Source organism: Odocoileus virginianus, chromosome 7, assembly GCF_023699985.2.
Source record: "Odocoileus virginianus isolate 20LAN1187 ecotype Illinois chromosome 7, Ovbor_1.2, whole genome shotgun sequence".
Taxonomy (NCBI): Eukaryota; Metazoa; Chordata; class Mammalia; order Artiodactyla; family Cervidae; genus Odocoileus; species Odocoileus virginianus.
In genome coordinates, this window is record NC_069680.1 from 16,765,057 (window position 1) to 16,787,829 (window position 22,773).

Here is a 22,773-nt window from a genome sequence, read left to right on the forward strand (position 1 = left end):
AATCTTTCATACAGACTTACTACTCTACATTTCATACCAAGTGAATTTTTACAGCTGGATATTGCTATTAATATTATGACAACAATGATACTTCAATTAAAATTTTCAAGAATCTTTGTCAGTCAGAAGTGTTGGCACAGGTTTTACATGACCACAGAAAATATTTTCAATGAAAATAAAAAGAAACAAGAAAAAGGACAAACTAAAGAGAATGTGACATAAATCTGCTTCTATTGCACCGCACTGGAAAGAATGCATATATTCTACGATTCTATTTCAATTCTTTAATTTTCATCATTCAGTTTGGTCCTTTCTGATGGATGCTACCTACTTTCAGGGAAGCATTATGAAATTTCCAAAGAAAATTCCCTGTTATGTTCTGAAGGAAACTGAGAGGAAAATAAACCAAACTGAAGTATGGAAACACAGCTTGGGAGTTCAGAAAAACTATTTGCTCATCATAAATCAGGTTAAAAATACAGTTGCACAAACAGATGACTAAATAATACTAAGATCCACAGAAATGAGCTTTTCTTTAAGTACCATCTTACATAAGCTTGTTCTACTGAACCAACCTCACCATTAAACAAATATAGATGTGACATTTAAAAAGATACAGTTTCAAAAGAAAAAAAAGATACAGTTTCATATACATCCAAATCCATGCTGTTTACCTTTTACTGTAGCACACACAGAGCAGATGCACTGTAAGGAGGAGTTGGCATCATTGCATGGAGAATGCAGTGCCATATTAGAAAGATTCTCAGAATTTCCTACTTGGGCATCCAGTTCTCATTCAGTTCTGGTGGCAGAGGTATTTAGGACAGCTGTGAGTCATTCTTAATACCAAATGGCAAGCAAGTTATCAGATTGAGTTTTTAGATCTTAATTAAGCAGGGATTTGTTTTTTGGGCATGAAGGTCAGGTTGATTTGGTCTGCGGGCATGTATAGATTAAGATATTATTAGCTTGATCATCAGTGTCAACAAAGGCCAATTAGATATACAACTTAGGGACACATACAATCAGGCTCTTTGTGAACTTCAGATTCCATAATAAATCTAAATCGATATACTGAAGGCAGTTATTTCTTAGGTCAAACCTTTCTAGCCAGTATAGTAAGATCTGAATCACTCTCTCAATCAAAATCTTTACTTCAAGGTCATAAAAATCCTGTTTTTCAATGGATTCCATATGAGTAAGTACCTGGTTTATCTAACCTCAAAGGCTAGCTTTGTTCTGCAGTTATAAAGCTTTGTTATATCTTGCCGACTCAGTTATTTGCTGTCTGTTACTTTAATTCTAGCTCAGGAGAAAATAACAGGCGTGTTGCAGCTATGGACAACTCTGAATGTGTCCACACAGTGTCAAAACAACCTGCTGAAAGTGGTTTATACAACAACCAAGTGGATTGGCTGGTTCTTCTCCTTGAATTTGAATTACTAAAGTGAGTTTGAATTATTCTATTCCATTTGCAAGAGAACAGTAGTTTCTTGGTTTGTGTGTACATGCGTGCTCAGTTGTGTCTGACTCTGCCAACCCATGGACTGTACTCGAGAGGCTCCTCTGTCCATGGAATTTTCCAGGCAAGAACACTGGAGTGGGTTGCCATCTCCTCCTTCAGGGTGTCTTCCTGACCCAGGAATTGAGCCCATGGTCTCTTGTATCTCCTGTATTGGCAGGCTGATTGGCACCATTTATCACTGGTGCCTAATGAAAAGTATAAAGAAGCAGTAAATCAGCTCCTTCCTACCTTAAGCATGTACCTAAAAGGCATATGGCATACACCGCCCCCCCACCCTATCTAAGAACCAGGCTACTCAGCAAACTGAGGACTTGATCTGAGCACCATCAACCTGTGGAATTCACGACTTTGTGACAGCCTGCAACTCCACAACAAACTTGACAGTTCTCATCAGGGTCTGCGTACTATTTATTTGCAGAGCCGTTTTTAGTATGAGCTTAGAGAAGACATTATACTTGCCCTCTGTTCTAGTAGACATAACAAATAAGGCATGTATGAGATGCAGGCAATATAAGCAATCAAGGCAAAATGAGGTCATGAAGGTGGTTCCTAATCTAATATGAAAATGAGAAATTTGGACACAGAGACAGACATAGAGGGGAAAACAGCCATCTCCAAGCCAAGGAGAGGAGCCTGGAGCAGGTCCTTTGCTCACAGCCCTCAGAAGAAGCCAACTTGGCCAACATCTTGATTTTGGACTCTTAGCAAACTAATGTATACCTCACTGATCTAGCACCATGGGAGGATAAAAATAGCCTATATCTATTCGCTTTCTAGATAACCAAAGTGTTCTAGAAAATAAGTTCTCCAATTTTCATACCACTATTGTTCAGTAAAAATATTTCTAAAACACACCTTCCATATTCTTAAACTGAGGATGATTTAATGTAATCTACAACTGTCTTTACCCATTTGAGCCAGCGGTAAAGAATCTGCCTGCTAATGCAGGAGATGCAAGAGACGTGCGTTTGATCCCTGGGTCAGGAAGGAGGGCACAGTGGCCGTCCCCAGTATTCTTACCTGGAGAATTCCTTGGACAGAGGTCTATAAGGTCACAAAGAGTTGGACAGGACTGAAGCAACTTAGCATGCATGCACACAACTTTCTCAGTGACCCAGGTCTATCAGTGACTTCAAGTTGCAGAGCACAGAACACTGCTGGTCTCTGCAGTAAATGGCATCACCTGTTCTCCTGTTTTCTCCTCTAATGCAAAGGTCCCAGAAGCCCCCTCTGCTCCCTTCACCATCCTTGGGCCTTCACTTTAATTTGCTTCTCCTGATCTGTTATGAGAAAACAAGACCAAATCTGTTTTGGAAATAAAATTAATAGTTCCGAGTTAGAGTCTGAAAGACTCTCTGAGGGTTTAAGCCACATGGTCTTGGGAAAACCTTTTGTTGCCTGCTTCTTTCTTTACTCTGTTCTCGGGTGTGGGCTGGTTAGACCCTTTGTCCTCAGGAAAACCGTAATGTCTTCCATTGACACAAAACAAGTCACAAGAGAAGCTTCTGGTCTCCTTGAGATCTTATGAATTTATACCATAAAAAGAAGCATCTTGAATCACTTAGAGCTTAGGAAATAAGCCTCTCTATTAAGAGTCCAAGTGGGGCTTTGTTTGGTCATTGCTGTTGTTTCATATATTTGGAAGATGGTTTATATCGCAGGATGGAAATCTCTACAGTGACCTTTCCATAATGTAAAATTAGTTTGAGAAATTCTAATTCCCCAAGCAGAATGATAATCAAGTTAAACAACCACAGAGGAATAAACTTGCCTTTGAAAGCAAAAGAGTACTTACCAAATTAGATTCTTTACTGCATCCTCTCACTTGAAAGGAAAATGCAGTTATTCAATTTCCATGGACTAGATGCTGCCTCCTTTGTCACCCTTGGTTTTGGGCAGAATGAGGATTTTTCTGCCATGATCTTTCTCATTGGTGGCAGTGGAGGCAGGGGGAGAATGGAAAAAAAGAAAAAGTAACATTTATTAAGTACTTAACAATGAGCCAAGCACTATACCAAAGACTTTGTGTGTCTTATCAAACCCTCCAAACACCTTAGAGGTAGGTACAATTATTATTATTCCCACTTAACAGATGATGAAACAGAGGCCTGAGATGTTCAGATAACTTGTTAACTTATCCAGCTACTAACTGGCAAAAACCTGGATTTTAACTCAGGCAGTGTGATTGCACAGGCTGCATGCTTAATCGTGATGGTATACAGAGAGAGGTAAATGTCACAACTAATTATGAAAATTAGTCTCATCTTACTAAAATGCCACAATTTGGAATTGTATAATAAAAAGCCTACAAAACAAAAATGCATAAGCCAGGGATATTTTCAAAATCTCCCATCAAGACTGGTTATGCTATAACACACTGATTTTTCTGTGAGGTGAAGTGTGGGTTTTTAGCTTGTTTAATAAATTACTTTAGTTCAAGTCTACTCCATGGTAAGAACTTATGAAAACTATACATACAAGTATGTATGTGGGGGAATTTTTTAAGCCAAGATTATTATCCTCAAGAGAGATCTATGAAAATGTACATAATTTCCATTAATTAGAAATGGGGGAGATGTCAAAATGCCTACAGTGTGACTGGCAGCAGAAGGAGGAAAGGTAAGGAGTGGGATGGAAATGGTGACAAGTTGGAGTAAAATCATCACTTTAGATATTTCCAGAATAAGAAAAAAGTAAATTTTCAGGACTAAAATGTCAATAACATTTTAGTGCATTTTCCAGGCTTTTCTGAGAGCCTCAACGTTCAACATGCCCATGACATAGCTACCTGGTTTGGAAAAGGTATTAGGGCAAGGAAATGACCCAACAAAGAGAGCTTGCTTTTTAATTTTCTGTTCCAAGCTCCCAAACAGCTTCATTTTGACTTTTCAATAAAATCCCCAAGGTTGTCACAAGTCTGGGGCCTTTGAATCTCAGTAAAAGTCTTCTGTGAATTTTTTTTTTTTTTACTAGTTACAGACTTAAAACAAAAAACCAAATCACTTAATTGCTTTGCTTTACTTTTTGGATTTTTGGTTTTTTGTTTTTGTCTTCAGAGTTAGTATTCATGTGGCACTTTCGGAAATCCACATTGAAATGTACTAACAAAGCGACTTTAATTTGTGTGGATAAGTATGACTATTCTTTCAGATCTATTATATTTAAACTGAGTGAAAAATACAAATAAACATAGCATGATGGAATCTCTTCACTCATTCAGAGCTATTTATTTAGAAAACGACTCCATAACTTGCTCCAGGCCCCCAAATAGATCATACAATTTAATTACACTGACAAGTAGTAATAGATGGGTCATAATCTGTGAAGGATGAAGGCTCTGGTAATTAAAGATTAGCTTGGGAGACGGGAAAATAAAAAACTCCCTTTCCCTTTCCTTCAAACCTTAAGCACGCCTCTCTCCTTCTGCTTCAGTGTCTTCATATTAAAACAGGAAAGGGAAAAACTCAACCATTTCTCACCAGTGTGAAAAGTAATTTATATTTAGAAGAGGTCTACAAAGAAGGTCATTGCCCCCTTAACATTTAATTAAGGGATAATGCTCTGGAAACAGAAAGCTATCATGGGATAAAGATTTCTAACAGGTATTATTCAAGGAGCTGCAAAGATGAGACATTGTGAAAAATAAATGTCATGTCGAAGGCCTGATATTTATTTTCAAACCCTGACCGCAGCGGTTATCAAAACCAAAGTAGCAGGACTTCCCTGGTGGTCCAGTGGTTAAGAATCCGCCTGCCAGTGCAGGGGACACAAGTTCGATCCCTGGTCCAGAAGGATCGGTCCCACACGCCACGGGACGACAAAACCCGTCTGCCTAGAACCTGTGCTCCTCAACAAGAGAAGCCCCCACAATGAGAAGCCCGTGCACCAAATGAAGAGAAGCCTCTACTCGCTGCAATTGGAGAAAGCCCACATGCAACAACAAAGACCCAGCAAAGCCTTAAATAAATAAAAAAATGTTTAAAGTAGCAGCAATAGTGTCCAGCTAATGTGGAACTCTACCCTTCCAGAGCAAAGGACTTGTCATACCTCTATGTATTGAACGTGTCTGGATAAGCATTTATATAGTATGTAAATAATGTCAGTTACCTACAAAAATATATATCCAATACAAAGAAGAGGAAAAATGTATGGAGAAAGATACCTGTTTGGTCTACTCAAAGTAGTGAGTGAAAAGAAAGCAAGGTAAATGATTTCGTCTGCTACCCAAAGGAACGACAACCTGTTTCTTTCATTGGTTCCCTTTGGCGGTTCCATGAAGTTGGATGGCCCAGATCCATCTTCCTTGGGTGAATGGAAAACACAAGGTCTTCTTTTATTTTAGAGAGTATGCTATATGTTGCACTTAGTTGCTCAGTCATGTCCAACTCTTTGTGACTCCACGGACTGTAGCCCACCAGGCTCCTCTGTCCATGGGGATTCTCAGGCAAGAATACTGGAGTGGGTTGCCATGACCTCCTCCAGGGGATCTTCCCAACCCAGGTCTCTCTCATTGCAGGTGGATTCTTTACTGTCTGAGCCACAGGGAAGCCTGGTGTATGTAGAGAGTGTACATAAGCTTTTGGGCTTCCCTAAAAGTTCAGTGGTAAAGAATCCGCCCACCAATACAGGAGACGCAGGTTCAATCCCCGGGTCGAGAAGGTCCCCTGGAGAAGGAAGTGGCCACCCACTCCAGTATTCTTGCCTGGAACATCCCAGGGACAGGGGATCCTGGTGGGCTACAGTCCATGGGGTCTTCAAGAGTCTAACACAACTGAGCATGACCACCACATAAACTTTTAAGTGTTTCTTTTATTGCACAGGAATTTACAAAATACCAACTATCAACACATGACCCAAATAAATGGGAGCTAACGTGTTTAAAAGGTATCATTTCTACCCTTCAGAAACTTAAAATCAGGGCTTGGGGGATTTTTGTTGCTACAAACTTCTCAGCTTTTACAACATAATCATTTTATCAGGAGCTCAATAAGACTCTGTTAAAATAAAACCTAGAGTTTTCAACAATTAGCATAGCTTGCTATCATTACAAGCTCTAGACTTGGGCAAATTGAAGTACAGCTCTTAGCCAAATGCTTTCATGTATACAGATAACACTCTCATCGCCGCCAGCAGTTCAAGGTAAGATCTTACATCTGAATAAGAAAAGAAGTTATGAAAGTTGGCTAAACTTCATATTGAATTGCCTTCCTTTTTTAAAAAGCTACTATTTATTGGCACTAATTGAGAAAAAAAATTCTTTCTCTGCTGCTAATATTTCACCACTGAAATCCTTTAAAGGAATTTATGTCAGAGAACCACATAAACAATTTTTTTAAGAGTAGTGTACCTACTAAGGAGGGGCTTCCCAGGTGGCGCTAGTGGTGAAGAATTAGCAGGAGACTCTGGTTCAATCCCTAGGTCAGGATGATTCCCTGGAGGACGATATGGCAACCCACTCCAGTATTCTTGCCTAGAAAATCCCACAGACAGAGGAGCCTGGTGGGCTACAGCCCATGGGGTCACACAGAGTCGGACATGACAGAAGTGACTTAGCTCACATGCACACATCTAATAAGGAAGCGGGGAAGACCAACACGGGGGGAAGACTTTTTTATAAAGGTGATTTCCCAAAGGTAAAGGCATTTAAAAATTGCTCGCTGTTACAGAGCCTCTGGGGCTTTCCGGGTGACGCAGTGGTAAAGAATCCATCTGCAATGCAGAAGACGCAAGATACAAGTTCAATCCCCTGGGCTGGAACGATCCCCTGGAGTAGAATATGGCAACCCACTCCAGTATTCCTGCTTGGGAAACCCCGTGGACAGAGGAGCCTGGCGGGCTACAGTCCATGGAGTTGAAAAGAGTTGGGCACAAACAAACCAAGCCTCTGGGTTGTATTAATATCCAGTGGGAGAAAGAAAGGAGTCAGTTGATACAGAGAAGCTTATATAGGTGAATTGAATCTTCTCATACCAGCAAATCCTGACACCTTTCATGATCTGAAATATCATGATGATGGGATGAGACAGCATTTGATGCATTACAAATATACGGTACTATATGAGATTTCAAGAAGCTTTCACATACATCATCTCATTTCATCCATTTGTAACCCTGTGAGTGAGCAAACAGTGAGTCCCTTTTAAAGATGAAGCCAGTACTGAAGGTCAAACTTGAAAGTGACACCAGACACAAAATTAGATCTTCTGCCTAGCAGGTCTGAACACTTTCCAATACACCCAAATTTTGAAAACATTATTATTGGCTCTTGCACTCTTCAGTGTACTCTTTAGACATACCAGGAAGAAGAGGAAGAGGCAAAGAGGCAGGAAGTGGGAGAGAGGAGAACTTCTGAATTCTCCAAGCAGTCCCTGCTTTGCTGTGATTATACCACTGTCTTCTGTGCTTCTTCTTATCACAATGGATGTGATTGCTTGTCCCTGTGTAAACTGTGGCTTCAAAACCAGTGTATGACCTTAAGCCAGCCACAGGCGCAAACTGTTCTTTGCTTAGTGCTAAGAGAATGTTTCAGCAGTAACATTGCTTTATGTGAAAAGTCGTATTATCTTTTCTCAGGAACAGCCACTAGAGCGCTGATCAATGATTTCTACTACCTATTATCATCCTCAAGGCAAATTATGCTAACTTAACTGATTCGCTACACTTCTTGGGTTTTTACTTGGAAATTGCCCCCAGACTTCCTCTGGCCAACCTTCCAGAAAGCTGCCCAGTGAGGCTAGTCACTGTTGTTTTAATCTCATTTTCCAGCAAAGTCAACTGAAGAACAGAGACGTCTTCACCAAGTTTGTGACTTATGACCATGGCTGTGTGGGACACCCGTTAGTCACTGCTGTACATATAAGGTGAACTAGAATTTGAAGCCAGATTCAAGTCACCAGTTTGCAATGCCTGGATACAGAGTATCATAAATGAAGGGAAAAGGTCATTTACCATGAATGTTTGTTTATAAAGATGAGGTAGCGTTTTTATTATACGGACTTACATGATTCCTTTGGAAAAACTCTTAAGCTATTCTGCCCCACTTTATATGTTACTAAGCATGATATAAACTTGGGCTTCCCTGGTGGCTCAGATAGTAAAGAATGTGGGAGACCTGGGTTCGATCCCTGGGTTGGGACGATCCCCTGGAGGAGGGCATGGCAACCCACTCTAGTATTCTTGCCTGGAGAATCCCATGGACAGAGGAGCCTAGCAAGCTGCAGTCCATGGGGTCCCAATGTTAGTCAGATATGACTGAGTGGCTAAGCACAGCACAGCACATAATATAAATCTATTTATCTCATTAGCCTACCTTCTATTTGTAAAGCTTATATTTTGAAACATTTATATGAAAATATCAACTAGGGTATTTGTTGTTGTTGTTGAGTCACTAAGTCATGTCCAACTCTTTGCAACCCCATGGACTGCAGCACTCCAGGCGTCCCTGTCCTTCACTATCTCCTGGAGTTTGCTCAAACTCATACCCATTGAGTCAGTGATGCCATCCAACCATCTATAGGAGCATGAATTATAACCCTAAACTTGAAGCATGAGGAAAGATCATAACTCCAAAAACACTTGGTTATTTCTCATACTAGTAAATATGAGAATATTTTAGTAAATTAAACATTGAATCTCTATGAATCAAAGCTTAATGCTAATTAATGTTAAGTAATATTAGTAAACATGGAAAATATAAAGATGTATAGGATGGTCTTGGCTCTCAGTGGGCTTACAATCCATATGAGAAGAAAAGAGAAAAATTTTTAAGTTATAAAAATTAAATCACAATATAAGAGACATCAAAAGGCAACATACTTTTAATTGACACATGAAATGCAATTAGCAAAGTAACTACTATAAGTAGAGGAAGGAGAGATCATTTCTAGAAACCGTGGGCAGGGATGACTGTCATATAAAAAATATATCAGCCAGATCTTGAAAGCTGAATCCAATAAGACAGAGATGGAGGAGGGGATTCATGGTGGAAAGATTCCAGTGAGAAAGAGTACAGATGACAAAAATGGAAAAGAGTATAAATTAAAAAACTAACTTACAGAACTGCAAGCTAGGGTGACATAGGGAGTTCTAGTACGAAACAGTGCTGGAAAGGCTCTTTGTTTTTTTTTTTTTGGAAAGGCTGTTTGGAACTGGACTGTGGAGGGCTTTGAAGGCCATGTTGAGGAGCTGAGGTTTCTGAACAGAGAAGCATCTTGGTCAAAGTAGCACTTTAGAAAAATTAATTTGGTTGTGGTATGCTAGATTAAGGGCTCTCCTTAATCTAGCTCACTTGGTGAAAAATCTGCCTGCAATTCAGGAGACCCCAGTTCGATTCCTGGGTCAGGAAGATCCGCTGGAGAAGGGATTAGCTGCCCATTCCAGTATTTTTGGACTTCCCTTGTGGCTCAGCTGGTAAAGAATCCACCTGCAATGTGGGAGACCTGGGTTTGATCCCTGGGTTGGGAAGATCCCCTGGAGAAGGGATCTCCAGTATTCTGGCCTGGAGAATCCCATGGACTATACAGTCCATGGGGTTGCAAAGAGTTGGACACGACTGAGCAACTTTTTCACTTTCACTCTAGATTAAATGTACTGGGGAGGACTGGAGGTGGGGAGATCAAGAAGAACCCAAAGCAAGTGCAGGAGTGAGAGGGAGGCAGTGGGATGGGAATGGGAGAGGTGAGAGCAAGAAATACTGAGGAAGAAACCCACTCGTTTTCAATGTGGTGATTAGCATATAGTGTTGCAGCTTTGTTCCTTTCCAAAGTATCATCAAATCTGTGGGTTCCCAAGAACTGAATCATTTTAACAGTTGGGAGTGGGAAATGGGGAAATGGAGGAGTTACTCATTTTAAATCTGCAACATCTAATACCTGGATAAGTGTATAGGTTTTCTTCTTAATCTTGTGTCCTTCTCTCTCTCTCTTTAGTCGCCAAGTCATGTCCAACTCTTGCAACCCCATGGACTGTAGCCTGCCAGGCTCCTCTGTTCATAGGATTCTCCAGGCAAGAATACTGGAGTGGGTTGCCACTTCCTTCTCCAGGGGATCTTCCCGACCCAGGAATCGAATCCAGGTCTCCTGTATTGCAGATTCTTTACTGACTGAGCTATGAGGGAAGCCCTTGTATCCTTATCTAAGGACAAAAAAGATGTCAGCTCAAAACTTTTTTTAAAAAGAGTGTCATGAAGTGTAGGGATTAAAGGAAATCCGAGAACATTTTATTTTAAAAGAAAGTGAACTCTAGTTGAATACGAACTATTTCAAATGTTTCCATCAGTACAACTGAAGGACAACCTCAAGAACCCCAGGAATCCCTTTATGCCTGCAGTCCTATGCTGGAATTCCTATCAAAATAACCTTCTGGTTTTGGATATTTGTGATTTAATGTATTTATTATCCAGAAATTCAAGGAAACTTGATTTATCTCTAAATAAGCAGGGGGAAGAATTCAGGAGAGTTTTTCAGCAATTCATACCTCATGCCCTGATATTTCTGGTGTGTTGGTGAGTTTCCCTAGTGGCTCAGATGGGAAAGAATCTGCCTGCAGTGCGGGAGACCCAGGTTCGATCCCTGGGTCAGGAAGATCCCCTGCAAGGGAATGGCAACCCACTCCAGTATTCTTGTCTGGAGAATCCCATGGACAGAGGAGCCTGGTAGGTTACATAGTCCAAAGGGTCGCAAAAATTCAGACACGACTGAGGAACTAACCCATATGCATAATACACATACCAATCCGTGTGTATTTGCACATAAGGTAATGCCAGTGGCATCCAGGCTTCTGCACTGAATCTCTGCAGCCAAGTCCAGGCCTTATCGCTCACAGAAATGCAGTCCCTCTGCCCTTCAGGGCCTTTAAACTTGGCACACGATATCCCGGGAACACCACTTGCCAGAAAGATGGCGCCCGATAGAAAGTAGCCTTCCCCACATTCCCTACATTTCATTGCATGACCCAGCATTCAGAATCCTGCCGCCTTAAATTCTGCTCTTTCCAACCCCTTGGCTATTTTGAGACTGACCCTTGAGGGTGGGCACAGAATAAAGTCAGAAGGGGACACAGGTTTTCAGAGACTTGGGTAACCAGCGCTCTCCGGGTGCATACACTGAACTCAGGGTGCAGATATCCAACCCCCTCTTTCTAGCCGCTCCTTCCCTTGTTTCCCCTTCTCAAGCTCCCCAGCTGGCAGAACTAGGCTGACAAGTCCTAGGCCAGGGATGAAGAAACAAGTAATTCACCTGCACCTACCCACTGATCGTCAGGTTTGGACCTAAAGCAAATTTATATGTTTGGATAAAGAAAAGTTGGGCTTCCCTAGTAGCTCAGTCAGTAAAGAACTCACCTGCAATGCAGGAGACCCGTCTTCAATCCTTGGATAGGGAAGATCCCCTGGAAAAGGAAATGGCAACCCGCTCCAGTATTCTTGCCTGAAAAATCCCATGGGCAGAGGAGCCTTGGTGGGCTACAGTCCATGGGGTCGCAAGAGTCAGACACAGCTTAGCTACTAAACCACCACCAAGGCTTGAAACTGTTTGGCTTTATAAACTGAATACACATTGCCGTTAGCTCTTGATTTAGGGAGCTCTCTCCAAGGTAAGAATATGAGTTTGTTCCTTTCAGACGCTATTCTTTTTATTCCAATGCTAGAAGGATGTGTGAGCATTATGTAACATTTTCGTGCACCCTTAAGTGGGTAATTAGAAGCTGTTTACTTCTCAGGATTTCAATTAAAAGCTTTTTATTTTCAAGGCTGAGTTGAGGACCTTACTGTGGCGGAATTAGACAGGGGGCTTGCACACCTTTGGCTACATTGTGTGTTGATGGTGACCCTCCTATAGGTGGGTACCCACATATAGTCACATCACTGCATAGCTAACGACTCACTAATTTTAAACGCATTCAGTTGCCAACCCAGAGCCTTTGATATAACTTTACATGCTATTGGATTTTAACCTTCTTGAGTATTTATATATTTTTTCTTCTCTCATTCCTCCAAAATTAATCCTAGAGTTTTGAGAATCTGGGAACTTGGGCAAACGAGAAGGCAACGCAGCAGACCAAGAAATCTGAAATTTCAATCCACTACTGTGTCACCCAAAGTCAATGTACTTTTTTGTTTGCACTGACCCAGCTCAAGTCATACAATCATGTGAGCAACAGGACACAAAATCCAGGTGTTATTACTGAACGTGAAAAGTCTCAGAAGTAGTTCAACGTGTCCTAGCTTCCGTGGCGGTGTCATTTACTCTAACATGCCTATGTCCTTAAGCCTCTCTCTATACATTACCGGCACACACTGTTGCATCTTACGTATTTTTCCAACTGGTCCTCAGCATTAGCTGTCAGCTGCACAAACCTTCCCTTCCTTTCTGCATCTACTGCCCTGGAACGACAGAAGCTTCTTGCAAGAATAGCTCCCCGAGAGCGTTCCTGACAGATGCGCGCTCTGCTCTAGCAAGGCGCTCTCTGGAAAGTTTCTTCTAACCGCTCACACCCGCCTCCGATCCGATCCCCGAGCTGGCAGGACGCGAGCTGGCTGGGACTCCTCTTGACAGAGGTAGGGTTTTACACACACCCTCCTAGGCTGCCCAATACAAGAAACAATCTTGCAGCCCGACTCCTCCACCCCCAGCGAACAGACTGTCCAAGGCGCTCTGGTGTTTCGAGAACACCGAAGTCACCTCTCCGCTAAAGGAAATGCGCGCTCTGCTCTGCAGGAAACCTGGGCACTGGAGGTAGATCGGATGGGTGGCGGCGGGTAGAGCAGGGGCGCCGGAGGAAACCAAACGCCGGAGGCAAACGGGGCGCAGGAGAGGAAAGATTGGGGGCCGCGGGAGGGGGCGGGGTGGAAGCCGGGCGCGATTGGGCGCCGAGGGGAACTGGGCACTGGAGCCAAGCGGGCTCTGGAAGGGACGCGCGGGCAGGAACCGCGAGCGCCGGGGAGGCGCTCGCTTGGCGATCTGCCCTGGACTCCCCAGAGCCGCAGAACCACCGGTGGAGGCGGGGTGCGAGGAGTTGGCGGGGCGGGGTGGGGGTGGGGGGGAACCAGAGAGGGGCGTGCCTTCGCCCGGATTGGCTGCAGGAGCCTGACGCGAGGCCCCGGGGGTTGGCTCGGGGGAGTGGGAGCCGGGTGGGGTGGGTGCTGGGTGCCGGGGCTGCGGGCTCCGCGCGCTCAGAAACATGCTGAGGTCCCGGCAGCTGTTCCAGCAGCGACAGCGGCTCCAGCAGCAGCGGCGGCGGCGGCGGCGGCGACAGCGCACGGCTCCGGCGGGGAAGGCGCCCGGCGCCCATGCCTCCGGCCCCGCGCCGCGGCTGCGCTGACCTGGCCGCTACCTCCCTCCGCGCGCCCCGCCGCTCGGGCCTCTGGGGGGGTTCCCCAACCGCGGCCCAACTCCGCCACACCCCTCTCCCCCGGCCTCCGCAGCTCGGCATGGGCGCGGGGGCGCTCGCCCTGGGCGCCTCCGAGCCCTGCAACCTGTCATCGGCCGCGCCGGTCCCCGACGGCGCGGCCACGGCGGCGCGGCTGCTAGTTCCCGCGTCGCCGCCCGCCTCGCTGCTGACCTCGGCCAGCGAGGGACCCCCGCTGCTGTCGCAGCAGTGGACGGCCGGCATGGGCCTGCTGATGGCGTTCATCGTGCTGCTCATCGTGGCGGGCAACGTGCTGGTGATCGTGGCTATCGCCAAGACACCGCGGCTGCAGACGCTCACCAACCTCTTCATCATGTCGCTGGCCAGCGCCGATCTGGTCATGGGTCTGCTCGTGGTGCCATTTGGAGCCACCATCGTGGTGTGGGGCCGCTGGGAGTATGGCTCCTTCTTCTGCGAGCTGTGGACCTCGGTGGACGTGCTGTGCGTGACGGCCAGCATCGAGACCCTCTGTGTCATCGCCCTGGACCGCTACCTTGCCATCACGTCGCCCTTCCGCTACCAGAGCCTGCTGACCCGCGCGCGGGCGCGGGCCCTCGTGTGCACCGTGTGGGCCATCTCGGCGCTGGTGTCCTTCCTGCCCATCTTCATGCAGTGGTGGCGGGACAAGGACGCCAAGGCAAGCCGATGCTACAACGACCCCGAGTGCTGCGACTTCATCATCAACGAGGGCTACGCGATCACCTCGTCCGTCGTCTCCTTCTACGTGCCCCTGTGCATCATGGCCTTCGTGTACCTGCGGGTGTTCCGCGAGGCCCAGAAGCAGGTAAAGAAGATCGACAGCTGCGAGCGCCGCTTCCTCAGCGGCCCAGCGCGGCTGCCCTCGCCCGCGCCCTCGCCCGGGCCCCAGCTCCCTGCCGCCCCGGTGGCCAACGGGCGCGCCAACAAGCGGCGACCCTCGCGCCTCGTGGCCCTGCGCGAGCAGAAGGCGCTCAAGACGCTGGGCATCATCATGGGCGTGTTCACGCTCTGCTGGCTGCCCTTCTTCCTAGCCAACGTGGTGAAGGCCTTCCACCGCGACCTGGTGCCCGACCGCCTCTTCGTCTTCTTCAACTGGCTGGGCTATGCCAACTCGGCTTTCAACCCCATCATCTACTGCCGCAGCCCCGACTTCCGCAAGGCCTTCCAGCGCCTGCTCTGCTGCGCCCGCCGGGCCTCCTGCGGGAGCCACGCGGCCGCCGGGGACCCGCCGCGCGCCTCGGGCTGCCTGGCGGTGGCCCGGCCGTCGCCGTCTCCCGGGGCCGCCTCGGACGACGACGACGACGACGAAGACGACGTCGGGGCCGCGCCGCCCGTGCGTCTGCTGGAGCCCTGGGCCGGCTACAACGGCGGGGCGGCGGCGGACAGCGACTCCAGCCCAGACGAGCCAAGCCGCCCGGGCTGCGCCTCGGAATCCAAGGTGTAGGGCCGGGCGCCCCTCCCCGCCTTCCCGGCTTCCCCAGTCCGGGCGCGGGCTGTGCGCCCCAGGAGCAAGAGAATCCGGGCGCCTCTGAACCGCTTCCCTGGGAAAGAGATCTGTGTTTACTCAAGACCGAAAGCAGGTGAACTCGAAGCCCGCGAACCTCGACTGCATCATCCAAGGGCAAATAGGAAAGCCACGGACCGTCGCACCGAAAGGAAGGTTTGGGGAGAGGTGGGGGAAGTTTGGGGAGGGATGGGAGAGTGGCTTGCTGATTGTTCTTGGGGTTCTTTTTTCTGTTTGTGGTCCGGCCTTCTTTTGTGTGTGTGTGCGCGTGTGATGCATCTTTAGATTCCGCCCCCCCCCCCGCCCCCTCCGCCCCCGCCACGTGGTTTTAACACTTTCTGCGATGACTGGGAAGGGAAGGGAGAAGCGTTAGGAGACAGAAGTCTCTCGACTTAGCTTCCATCCCATTCCCGGGAACAGGAGCGGTCAGCCAGAGAGAGAGGAGAGAGAATGACACTTTATCAGGACGTTGTTTCCTTTTACTTTTCAGAGAAATTCCATTTTAATTTCTGAGGAATGATTTCTCCTGTTCTGAAAGCCGAGGGCAAGGATGGATGCAAAAATCGCGTTTCAGGAAGTTTTATGCTCTTCTTGGAACAAGCCTCACCTTGCTTCCCTTTCGTAGGGCAAGCGGGTTGTCGCTGACGCCTCCTCGGTGGTCAGGCTGAGGGGTTCCTACCTCACTCACACTGTGCACATTGCACAGCCAGATAGAAAGACTTGTTTATATTAAACAGCTTATTTATGTATAAATGTTAGTTGGAAGGACCAGGCGCTGAGCCTCTGTGACATGTGACTGTCCATTGAAGACAGGACAGAAAAAGGAAAAAGAAAAAAGGAAACAATTCAGATTACTGCATATGTGGTATAAACAAAAAATCAAAACAAAAAAGCCGTGATTCAAAGTGGCATTTTTTTGCACAGTATTAGGAACTGTAAAGTCCACAGAAGATGTTATTTGCACAAAAAGAAATTAAATATTTTTTAATGGGGGTGGGGTGGGGCAGATCTTAAAAACTAAAATAAAATTCAGATTCTATCTCTGTTGTCTGTTATGTTATTGAGCTAGCGATTTATTGGAAAAATACCTTTTTATACTCTTTTATCATGGTACTGTATCCATATTATAAAAATTATCTTAAGGATTTTTTTTATTATTTTTTTATGTCCAAGGGCACATGTGAATCTGCTGGTGAAATTTAGCACTTGTGTGTAAATACTATTTCCTCTGTGTGCTTTACCAAGTATTTATACTCTGGTGCAACTAACTACTATGTGAGGAATTTGTCCATGTGCAATAAATACCAATGAAGCACAAAAAAAGATATGTACTGTGTGTCTGTAAGGGGGTCAGTGATAATGGAAAAGACAGTTTGTTTTGTTCGAAATATAGACTGGATTTCCCATAGAGCTCTTTTAATAGCTTTTCATGACTCAAGAGCATAGCAAAATGCCTCTAAACCAAATAAGGCGTGCACCTACTGAGAGCTGCAGACTTGCCCTAAATTTTCACAGCCGGTTTCAGAATATTCTAGACTACTTGGAGGTGTTTTCAAGATCCCATCTGCCACACTTGACTTAAGAAGTAACATTTGGGCTTGTGCATCTTCTTAAAAAAAAAAATTGAGTCAGGTAGCTCAGCTGCAACGTTGTACAGACAACGCAGGAAAGGAGACTAACCTGTGGAACCATCACTGCCTACTTGGAATTCGGTAAGTGGCATCCACCGCTGGTTTTTGTTTTCCAACAGAAAATTACAGCTTGCAGCACGTGCACATGTATCCAGTGACTGTTTAGAACGCAAAATACTTTAATGGTTAAGTGAAAATTCATAAAAGAGCCTTTAAGTAAAGATTTTTCTCTTGTGTGATTAAATAGACCATTTCAGCGGAAGTTCTAGGTGGGCAGGTAACAGGGAGAAGTAAATCTGAAGTTTTAAATTTTTCTAACAAGATTATGACACCCTCAATGGATAGTTTTCCTAAAATTAGTTCCTAAGGAAAGTATAGTGAAATTCTATCTTGGGATTAATTCTGCATTCTCCAAAATAACTTCAAGTATTTCTCTTTGTATTTTTAAACAAGCTTTTCATTTCATGATCGTATAGTAAGGAAACCAAAGTGACGAGTACGAAGTTCTGGCTTATACCTAGATGAAACATGAACAAACTCTTCTCTACCAAGGAAAGTCAAGACCAATTATCCTTTCTCTGCAATGAGATATTCTAAGGACCAGGAGAGAGAAGAGTCTTCTGAGAAAGGTTAATGTTGCTGATGTTTTAAGAGACCAGCAGAATGTTGCATGAACAGTACCCATTTCAATAAAAGCTGCTATGAAGTTTAACCCCTATCTCCCGGAAGTAAAAGGGGTGGGGGGAGCTGGAGCAGGAGATGGCAAGACTTACTTGAAAAAAGAAAGATAAATATTTGAAGAATCGTACTTTGGAGAACGTAAAAATCAATTTTAGGATGACATCTCATTATCCTTTCCCCAAGGAACAAATATAGTCCATTTCTATCCTCCCTTCCCCCAGAGTATGTAAGGCACATTTTGTTAGGGGTTTTGTTCCTCTTTATTTTAAATCACACAAGATTAATAGACAATGTCTGGTTTCATCTGAAGAAACAGTCAAATACCAGGTAATGCTTCACTTTCCTGTTTTGTCTAGATAAGTCTTTACATTAAATAAATTTTTCCAGTCCCAAACTTACATATAGATCTGTCAAATCTTAGGTATCAAAATCACAAAAGTCCTATAAACTTTAATAACAAATATAAATATAAATATATATATGTGTATATATATATATATATGTAACTGTTTAGTATACAGATCTAAACTCTTTAGTGAGTTAGAGGAAATCTCCGTAATTCTGGGGCCAACTTATATATTGTTTATATATGTTGTTGTTTAGTTGCTAAGCCGTGTCTGACTCTGAAACCACACGAACTGTAGCCCACCAGGCTCCTCTGTCCATGGGATCTCCCAAGGCAAGAATATTGGAGTGAGTTGCCATTTCCTTCTCCAGGGAATCTTCTCAACCCAGGGACTGAACCCATATCTCCTGCATTGGCTGGCAGATTCCTTACCACTGAGCCACCCTACCAACCAATGTTGTTTTGAAGAAAACATTGACTTGTCGTAGAAATGTAGGAACCTGGGCTGCCAATCCCCATAGCTATGGCATTTGGAAGAGAAAATTGTCCATCCTGTTTAATCTGTTGAGATCATGCACAACAAAAGTGACAGGAGGGAATTAGTGAACAGGCAGAAAAATCAACCTTACCCCCTAGGTTTGTGTGTAGCAGTACCGAAGGCATAAATCTTAAAATTAAAACAGTGAGCATGTGACCAAGATTCACTGATTTGCTACATTTGAGATTATGCTTTGGTTGCACACTGTTAAGTTCTCCAGATATAACATGACGATATTCCAGCTTCTATAAATTCTCCCTCCAGTGTAGGAATGTATACTTAGTATAGCAGATAGCTTCATCCTTTGGTGAACTTGCCAATATAAAACTTTGCAAATAGAGCTTATTTTTTCAGTCCAGGCTTTCTTTGGAACTGGAATTATTAATAACTTCTAAGCGGCTATTGTGAAACCTTTCCTTGTTAAGCACATTTTCCTAGCTTATTTTAATTTCGCATTTTGTTGAACGTGCTGACTTCCTCTGGCAATATGTAAAATTGCCAGGCGGAAATTCTGCACTCAAAGCCTCAGGATGATATTAGCAGTCAAATTTTGAGCAAGAGCTTCTAAGCAAGGGTCAAAACAAAAATTATTCTATTAAGTTTTGCTGTCTTTTGTGAAAGACTTGAAAAAAATTTTTTTAACAAAGCTGGATCTATTAGTCTCTGGAAGGAAAAAAATTTTAACCTTAGCTGTAATTCAAATTAAACACATTGGCACAGATAATTTAGTTTTATTTGTACATTTCTGGTATAATGTGCTGAGAAATACTAATTCTTTTGACTCCCTGCCAATTTGCTACTAATCAAAATGGAGAAGATATGCACTGTTTGGATTATACCTAAAAATAGTTGTGCTGCAGTCACATCAGCAAATGGAATTAAATTAATTTTGCTTTCTTCTCCTGCACACACACCCTCCAATTATTTAAATTTCCATCTAGAATACTGCTTTTGAATCTCATAGTCTGTGAATGTGTCCCAAAATGCACTGCTACATTGCAATTATTTTAAAGCAAATTCTATCAAACTACTTTTCGAGAAGTACACTTCTCCTGAAATTCCAACTTCTACCCTGCTCTCATTTAAAGAGTCTTTACTAAATAGTCCATATAATGTAATAAAAGAAGTATTAATACTATGAATAGATACTTTGTGGATTAGTTTACCTTCCAATAGTCTTTTTAACATTTCATGGGAGGAGGGAGAGGGTTTCTGAATCAATAAGACTTAGGCATTTCATGGAGCAGTTAATAAGCTTTCAAATCTAATTGCTCTAATGATAGACTGGAAAACAGCAGCTCCAAGGAGAAGCTGACACTATTCTGGCAATATTAGAGCATGATCTCAGCAGTCATCTTAGCAGTACCCAAGAAAACATGGAAAGTCACTGTCTGCACCCCTTACAACTTTGTCTTCACTTTCATGTTGCCTTCATTCTGAATGCATCTCTATCTTCTGTACCTGAAGAGAGTTCTAGTCTTGGACCAACCATATACTCACCAGCCCGTCTCTTGAGCATGTCTTCATTTCCTCTTGAATGAACTAGAACCATCTAGAACATTTAGTTCTTTCTACAAGCATTGTCTTCCTACAAGCATTAAAATCTCATGAACGCTTTGTTAAAACTCTTGATTTTCAACATCTCTCAATACTTAGAATTGTTGTTTTCCTCTCTCTCAACATTCCCTGGCTGATAACTTTTATTAGTATCAGCAAGAGTACACTGTTTTCTTCCTGTTTATGACATGAAACTTACCTGTGATGCATTTTAAATGTCCGAAGTTTGGATTTCTTCCTGAGAATTTCAGAGTTGCTCATAATTACGAGTAGAAAAAAATGTAAATTCTTGTCTGTACCTTTCCTATAAAAAGTCTTCGTGTTGAGTTTAATATTTGGGATGTGGAGCTTTCTTAACAGTCTTTATTTTCCTGTTTATCTCTATTTTTCAGTTGACTTATGACCTTGTCAGTTTTTCAGCATCCTGATTGCAAAAGATAACATGAGCTGTTCCACCTTCAATTATTTTGTAAATTAGTTTTCCTAATCATTATTAGGCTAGCTGATTTGAGGGAATTGTGGGTAAATTTCTACCATAGGAGCACAGAAAACTTGTTCCAGCAGACAGTCTAAAGACTGGCTGTTCTGGCTCCTCTGTATTTACTGCTGTGCCCAGTGACCTTGGGGAAGTTAGTTGGTTTCCCTGCTGCTCAAGTTCACTTCCCACAAAGCCTGACTCGCCTTTGTTTGTAAATCCCTTTGAGATGCTCTGATAGAAGGAGTTCATAGATTTGCAAAGTCTATCATTTCTAATACTTCCTCCTGACCTTCTTTTTCCTTTCCCTGCAACCCCACCCACAAAATCCCTGTTTTTCTTTAAGTGAAAAGAACAACTAAGAATAGCAAAAATACACATAATACCCCATGCATCCCAACAAACAGTCTTTCACTTACTATTTTACTTAAAAGTCCACAAAAACCACAATTGAATAAAATAATCTTCTCAAACATCGGATTAAAAAACCTGTTTGCTCTGTGCTAAGCAAAAGTGGCTGTTTAATGATTCTGAACCCACAGCCACTTTGAGAAAAGTAAGTCAATTTGGAAAGTTACTCAACTCTACGATTTTGCATTGAGTCGTAAATGGTAAAAGCAACTGTCTAGATGGTTCTCCTTTTCCTGGAAGAATAATTCAGAGATGAACAGTGCTGAGAGCAATGGCAGTTTGTGTTTTTGTTTACCTCTTTTGTGACTTGCAGAGCATTGAATTTCTTTGTTCCCAACTTAATAAACAGTGACAAACCTACAGGAACTTCACTGACTTAAAGTATCTGTTACACTAACTATAGAGGTCCTATAGTTGAAGGACCTAGTTAAGGTCCTAGTTAAAAATGCTTTTAAACAGTAAACATGAATGTCCCAATGACATTTTCTGCACTGCAGAGATTTTTTTTTCTAAAGCCATCCAAGGTAACGGTTTAATAAGATGCTCTTTGTAAGGAATTTCTTATGCTTCAATGATTCTATGGTCAATCTTGAAATAATGTGTGGGGTTTTTTTTTTCTTTAGAAAAGGCATAACTAAGTAAAATAAATTGAAGAAACTTTGGCATGGGAAGGACCTTGATAGGTAAACAACACCATACTATATATAAAACAGACAATCAACAAGGACCTACTGTATAGCACAGAGAACTCTACTCAGTATTCTATAATAACCTATACGGGAAAAGAATCTAAAAAGAATGCTTATATGGATGTGTATGTGTGTGTGTGTGTGTGTGTGTGTGTGTGTTTGTGTAACTGAATCACTTTGCTATACACCTGAAAATAACACATTGTAAGGCAAATATACTACAATATAAAATAAAATTCGCTTTTTCAGAAAATAAAAGATATGGTTAAAAAAAAACCAAACACCCCCATACTCAAGAATACCTAGAGATCAGCTCAGACCAAGACTGATGTGATTTAATTTGAAGTATAAAGACCTGGGGACTCCCCTGGTAACTCAGCTGGTAAAGAATCTGTCTTCAATGCAGGAGACCCTGGTTCCATTCCTGAGTCAGGAAGATCCCCTGTAGAAGAGAATGGCTACCCACTCTAGTATTCTCCCCTGGAGAATCCCATGGACAGGGGAGCCTGGCGGAATACAGTCCATGGGGTTGCACAGAGTCGGACATGACTGAGCAAGCAAGTAGCAGCAACAGCCGCGTAGAGACCTGGTTCATCGTTTTGTTGCCAGTTCTATCAGTAAATGTTTGCAGCTAACCAGAATCCCTCTTACTGTTTTGACTCATGATTAATCTCAATGGAATCTGAAAACTGATAACTGAGCCACTATTTTCTGTATTAAAATCCTTCCAATGATATTAATTGAGGGCTTCCCTGGTAGCCCAAATGGTAAAAAATCTGCCCGCAATGCAGGAGACCTGGGTTTGATCCCTGGGTGGGAAGATCCCCTGGAGAAGGAAATGGCAACCCATTTCAGTATTCTGCCCAGAGACCCTATCAGAGGAGCCTGGTGGGCTACAGTCCATGGGGTCGCAAAGAGTTGGACACAACTGAGCAACTGAGCATGAGCGCCATGATATTAATACATATGAACAACAGGGCCCTCCCCCTCAGCTTTCTGTGTGCTAATTCCACTTCCTCTTATAACCAACTT

At 43.5% G+C, this 22,773-nt stretch overlaps 1 protein-coding gene across 1 annotated transcript; it reads left to right on the top strand.

Moving 5' to 3' along the window:
* Positions 1 to 13,632: 13,632 nt before the first annotated feature.
* On the top strand, positions 13,633 to 15,450 carry ADRB1 (adrenoceptor beta 1). The gene has a single exon (XM_020882458.2). It carries the CDS (start codon positions 13,812 to 13,814, stop codon positions 15,351 to 15,353), a length of 1,542 nt encoding a protein of 513 aa, XP_020738117.2. The 5' UTR covers positions 13,633 to 13,811; the 3' UTR covers positions 15,354 to 15,450.
* Positions 15,451 to 22,773: the final 7,323 nt, after the last annotated feature.

Bases quoted from the DNA above. Each gene is read 5' to 3' on its own strand.
- ADRB1 (XM_020882458.2), top strand. From the start codon at position 13,812: ATGCCTCCGGCCCCGCGCCGCGGCTGCGCTGACCTGGCCGCTACCTCC.